The 6,657-nt window shown below is 37.4% G+C and overlaps 1 protein-coding gene across 2 annotated transcripts in view; it reads left to right on the forward strand.

Moving 5' to 3' along the window:
• The window catches only part of FBXL20 (F-box and leucine rich repeat protein 20), a 110,329-nt gene that overhangs the window by 46,379 nt on the left and 57,293 nt on the right, over window positions 1-6,657 (forward strand). For both annotated transcript variants that reach the window (XM_024743443.1, XM_024743450.1), the window contains exon 2: window positions 2,502-2,563. In XM_024743443.1, the coding sequence (XP_024599211.1) occupies window positions 2,502-2,563 (62 nt within the window). The remainder of the gene's footprint in view (window positions 1-2,501; window positions 2,564-6,657) is intronic.

Genomic DNA, 6,657 nt, shown 5'->3' on the forward strand with positions numbered 1-6,657 from the left:
GGCTTCTTGTTTCTGATGCTATAGGTCTGGAGTACAGCCCAAGAATTTGCATTTCTAACAAGGTTCTGTTTGATGCTGATGCTGTTAGTCAGGTGACCATGGTTTGTGAACCACTGATCTTTTTCTTGCAGACTTGGAGTAGGATACATATGTGCAGAAGGAATTGGAGGGAAATATAAGTCTGGACAGATATCCTATACACATGATGTTTCCCAGATACTCCCAGGACACTGTCTATTCCTTTTTTTCTTTTCTCTTTTCATATACCTCGTGTTCTTACAGAGACAACATTTGGTCTATTTAGAGTGACTTAAGGGAAAAAAATTGCTGCTGGGTGTGACTTTTTTTTAAATTAATAAATAAATTTATTTATTTATTTATTTATTTATTTATGGCTTTTATGGGTCTTTGTTGCTGTGCGTGGGCTTTCTCTAGTTGTGGTGAGTGGGGGCTACTCTTCGTTGCGGTGCGCGGGCTTCTCATTGCGGTGGCTTCTCTTGTTGCGGAACAGGGGCTGTAGGCGTGCGGGCTTCAGTAGTTGTGGCACGTGGGCTCAGTAGTTGGTGGCGCATGGGCTTATTTGCTCCGCGGCATGTGGGATCTTCCCAGACCAGGGCTCGAACCCGTGTCTCCTGCATTGGCAGGCGGATTCTTAACCACTGCGCCACCAGGGAAGCCCCTGGATGTGATTTGTGTTCCTTTTTGTATCTAGAATTGCACAAATCATATGAACAACACATAACAGGTTTATATTTTTTATCAATTTAATTACCCTGTATATTCAAGTGAGCAAAGTGCCTTGGTGGGTGAGGTATGTAGCATTCAATTAAATACTTTGAATATACAAGATAAAGAGCTTAGCATTTCTAGTATAAAAATGATTATCTTTTATATTTTGTGGATTTGAGTTGGGCATAGTCTAGTATATTGGGTGCTTAGCTTAGTGATATTGTTTTATACTTACTAACTTGATTTTCCCCCAAGATCTCAAGCTTAAGATATATGTTGTGTGCTAAGAAGTCCCCCAGGCAGGTCTCAATTTTGGATACATTAGCTGTCTTTGCTAATGTTATTTATGCCATCATAAATAACATAATGTTATAATGTTATCAACAAATAACATTGTTATTTATGTCATCAACCCTAGATTATTCAGGGTATACTTTATAACTGCTTCATGCATTCTTTCCTATAAGTGTACCTGGAGAAGAATGATCTTAATGGTGTAGAGTCTTAGAAACCGTGGAATTTGAGAACTTGTTTAGGAGGAAATGTGATGGCTTCATTTTGAAAGTCTGCCTTATAGAAAAGGGATATGATTTTTTCTTAATACCTTCCATTAATGGGTAGAGAATTTAGGGAAGCAGATTATTCTTTGATGTCAGGCAATTTCCAAAAACATGTAACTGTCAGGCAGCATTACTTTTATTTTAACATAGTGTGTTTGTTGCACTGAAACTTGGTAGATGATCCAACTTTCCATCAGCAAGTCCTGTAGCTTCTTTAAAAATCCTTTTGTCTACTTTTTTTATTTTCCACTTCCACCACCCCTGTAATCTTACCTGCATCATCTTTTACTTGAACTATAATTTTAATATATTTCTAGCTTATCTCCTTGATGCCAGTCCAAAATTAGTATTTGCTTATTTCTGTGTTCTTCATTGTAGAGCAGGGGCTCCTTAAGTACAGAGATAACATCTTACTGTTTTTGTATTTCATTGCCTAGAAAAATGCCTAACACAGGGTGTTCAGTAAATGTTCATTGTATGAAGTCAAGAGGCATCTGTGTAATACCTAATAGCAGGGACTGAACATATTCCTCTCAGCTTCAGTGACATGTGTATTGTTTTTAGTTGCTTTTTATTGGATATATAGATATTTGGTTTTTTTATGTAGCTTACTAGACAAGCTTATAGTGATGGCTCTGTTAAAAGTACCCATTATGAGTTATTTCATTAATTTGTTAAATGATCCTGCATTCATCCAGAATGCACGTGGTGGTGGTTATGAGGCATTATTACTTTTCTGCATGATATATAAAACTTGAAAGAGAACATTTCCTACCCTAGGTTTCTGAACATCTCTGTGAACAAATAAATGTGAGTTAGATTTGGAGAATAACCTTACATTAATGGCATTTTTAAATGGTCACTCTGTACTGATATGCAAATAAACCTTTTGTAACTCAGTTTCCTTATATGTACAATGAAGATTAAGGGTAGTATGAAGATTCAGTACACTAATACATAAAATACACTTAAAATAGCACCTGGCACATAATGTCATCCTTCTGACTGCTATTAGTTCATTTTTTTCTAAAGACAGGGAACAAATTAAATGTCTCAGACATTTTTTAGCCTAAAGAGTTTCTGAAAATATGACTTTGGCTTATAACCCACTGTACTTATTCACCTCTCTCCTAAGAGGATTACCTCTAAACTGTTGAGTTGAACATAATAAAATGTTAAGTGACACTTGACACAATGATTTTGTTTTTGCAGATGTTCTCAAATAGCGATGAAGCTGTAATTAATAAAAAACTTCCCAAAGAACTCCTATTACGGTAAGTCTAACTTTATGCTGTTTTTTTGTGTGTGTGTGTATCATATTTGCTTGTTTAAAAAAATTTTAGACTTGTTGCTAATTTTCATATATGTATAGGATCTGGATTATGTAGATTTTAAATTTTATTGATTCTTTTGTTCAATCTTATTCTAGGGGTTATAGCCTTTTAAAAATTAAAAAGACAAGTTATTTGACACTTTGCTCTGTTAGACTTACGATTTTACCATCCTTACTTTTAATGTGTAGAAACTACATTTGGGATCACTTGTAACATAAAACACACAGCTCCCAATTTATATACCTCTGACTTAGGAATCACCTGGGAAGAAACAGGCATCCAGGGAAGTTATTTTCAGTGCCCATTATTTGGGCACATAATCATACCATTCTTTGTTCACTTTTGTAGAATATCATGACTGAGAAAGGCACATTCTCTTTGCAAATGTTAGAAGTTAACGAGATACTGTGCTCAGGACATTTTTTTCTTGCTTATAGCTGCTACTGCAGTCTAGCCCATAACCAGCCCAGTCCCTGCTTCAGGGTGAAAAATTCTGCCCCAGTGCTGGTAAAGAGTATTCCTGGCATTCATAAGTGTTTGCATACTGAGTCCTCCACTAGATTGCAAGATCCATGGAAGCAGGGACAAAATCCTATAAATCTTTACGTAGGACTTACACTTTGAAGATGCTAAGAAAAAGGAACTGAATTGAACTTGGAATGAATGTTTTCTGTGAAAGCAAAACATACATATGTGCTGGTTGACTATAGTGTAAAGAACCTCCTAGACTACCCAGAACCATTGGAAAAATGTATCCTGAATATCTTGGGTATCCCTCAAATTTCAGCGAAATTTTAGCCATCTTAAAGAAAAATATTTTTAAAACAGGTTATGTTCTTCACTGTTACCATAAACTGAGTACACTAAGACACACTTATTTTCAATATTAAGCATTATTTTGTACTGCAGTAGTTTACCTTGAGACTCAGAAAGATATATGGAAGTTATTTGACTCTTTGGTAACTGGCTGCATCCTGTTGTGGTTATATTTTATTAGAGTTTTTCTGTTTTTGCCATGAAACTCAAATTCCTTACTGTGGCCTACAAGACCTCTCATGATATGGCAGGGGAATAACATGATCTGGTGTATATTTTTTTTTTTTTTTTTTTTTTTTTTTTTGCGGTACACGGGCCTCTCACTGTTGTGGCCTCTCCCGTTGCGGAGCACAGGCTCTGGACGCACAGGCTCAGTGGCCATGGCTCACGGGCCCAGCCGCTCCGCGGCATGTGGGATCTTCCCAGACCGGGGCATGAACCCGTGTCCCCTGCATCGGCAGGCGGACTCTTAACCACTGTGCCACCAGGGAAGCCCTGGTGTATATTTTTAAAGGATTAGTCTGGGTACTATGTTCCAACCAGATTGGGGGATTGGAGTGGAGAGCAACAAGAAAACTTTTCAAGAAATCCAGGCAAGAGATGAGGGTAACACAGATAACATTTTCTGTAATTTTTTACACTGCATTGCCTGCCCTGGCCCTTTCTAGCTTTAGTCACTGTTTCTTTCTCTTTTCCCCTCCCTTCCCCTCCTTCCTTCCTTTTTGAGATATAAATTGACATATAATCTATTAGTTTCAGGTATACAACGTAATGATTCAATATTTGTGTATATTGCAAAATGGGGGCTTCCCTGGCAGTCCAGTGGTTAAGACTCCATGCTTCTACTGCAGGGGGCACGGGTTTGATCCCTGGTCGGGCAACTAAGATCCTGTATGCCATGTGGCGCAGCCAAAAAAAAAGATATATTGCAAAATGATCACAACAATAAATCTGGTTAATATCCATCACCACAGGACTTCCCTGGCAGTCCAGTGGTTAAGACTTCGCCTTCCAATGCAGGGGGTGTGGGTTCGATCCCTGTCGGGGAGCTAAGATCCCACATGCCTCGTGGCCAAAAAAACCAAAACATAAAACAGAAGCAATATTATAATAAATTCAATAATGACTTTAAAATTGGTCCACATCAAAAAAAAAAATCTAAAAAAAAAAACAAAGGGACTTCCCTGGTGGCACAGTGATTAAGAATCCACCTGCCAATGCAGGGGACACGGGTGCAAGCCCTGGTCCAGGAAGATCCCGCATGCAGTGGAGTAGCTAAGCCCGTGCGCCACAACTATGGAGCCTGCGCTCTAGAGCCCGTGAGCCACAGCTACTGAGCCTGCATGCCACAACTACTGAAGCCCATGCACCTGAAGCTCATGCTCCGCAATAAGAGAAGCCACGGCAATGAGAAGCCTGTGCACCGCGATGAAGAGTAGCCCCCGCTCGCCGCAACTAGAGAAAGCCCGCACACAGCAATGAAGACCCAATGCAGCCAAAAAAAATAAATAAATAAATAAAATTTTATGAAAAGAAAAGAAAAATATCTATCACCACACATAGTTATAAAATTTTTTTTCTTGTGATGGGAACTTTTAAGATCTACTCTCTTAGCAACTTTCCAAACATATGTTACAGTATTAACTGTAGTCACAAAGCTGTATATTACATCCTGAGGACTTATTTATAAATAACTGGAAGTTATGTATAACTTTTGGCCACCTTTTCCTATTTCACCCACCCCCCACCTCTGGAAACCACCAGTATGTTCTCTGTATCTATGAGTTCCATTTTTTGTTTTGTTTTTTGTTGTTTTTAAGATCCCACATAAAATGGGATCATACAGTATATGTCTTTCTCTCTCTGACTTACTTCATGTAGCATAATGCCTTCAAGGTTCATTCATGTTGTGGCATATGGCAAGATTTCTTTCTTTTTTAGAGCTGAATAACATTCCATTGTGTGTATGTATACATATATATACACACATATACATACACACACATATCTCACATTTTTTTAATCCATTCATCCACCGGTGGACACTTAGGTTGCTTCCATGTCTTGACTATTATAAATAATGCTGCAACGAATATGGGGGATGCAGATATCTTCTCAAGTTAGGGTTTTTGTTTCCTTCAGATAAATACCCAGAAGTAGAATTGCTGGATTATATGGTAGTTCTATCTTTACTTTTTTAAAGAACCTCATACTGTTTTCAGTAATGGCTATACCAATTTACATTCCCACCAACCAGTGTATGAGGGTTCTCTTTTCTCCACATCCTCACCAACACTTGTTATTTCTTGTCTTTTTGATAATTGCCATTCTGACTGGAATGAGGTGATATGTCATTATGGTTTTGATTTAGTTACTGTTTTGACTTTACTCTAGTACCTGTTGATGAGCTGTAAGGTCTATAGTTGCCAAAACAGATGGTATTTTGGGGAGGATTGGATAAAGAGGAATTTCTGTGTCAACCAGTTTTTGTTACCACAAACAACTCCTAAATCTCAGTGGCTTTTTCTTACCATTACGTGAAGCTGTGGGTTAGCTGAGGCTCTCTTTCAGGCAATGGGTCAACTTTTTGTTTAAACCATTTAAGCCAGATAGGAAAGAGGCTTTTGTGGTATCTTTGAAATTACACTAAACAGATAACAATAGATTAGTATAAATATTAATAAATTCTATCCAGGGCATTTGTAATTTTTGAAATTTGTTGAATGTAATATTTCCTTAAGAACTTTGAATACCTTGATAAATATCTTGTGGGGAGATATGTGTTGTTAGACCTGTGTTATCTTGTGGGGAGATATGTGTTGTTACAAGACTATGTGTTGTTACTCATTTTTGTCCACTAATTTTAGCATTCATTGCTGTTACCTGAAACAGTTACCACTGTTATGTTTGCCAAAGTTTTATATTTCTATAATTCTTCCTGCATATAAATTCTATTTCTGTTATTCTAATTAATAATAATTAGACTTCTACTGTAAGGAAGAGCCTTCACTTCAATTACATTTACTTATTCAGTTATTTATAACAGTATAAACTCATGGATATTTGTTTTATTTTATGAATTATATTGTTACTATCATGACTTATTGTTCAGCCTTTTTATGTCTTCTGAATTTGTGTGTGTGTGTGTGTGTGTGTGTGTGTGTGTGTGTGTGTGTGTGTGTGTGTGTGTGTGTTGGGGCTTTCTTCCTGTGTCTGTG

The sequence above is a fragment of the Neophocaena asiaeorientalis genome, unplaced genomic scaffold (assembly GCF_003031525.2).
Source record: "Neophocaena asiaeorientalis asiaeorientalis breed wild unplaced genomic scaffold, Neophocaena_asiaeorientalis_V1.1 scaffold1, whole genome shotgun sequence".
NCBI lineage: Eukaryota > Metazoa > Chordata > Mammalia > Artiodactyla > Phocoenidae > Neophocaena > Neophocaena asiaeorientalis.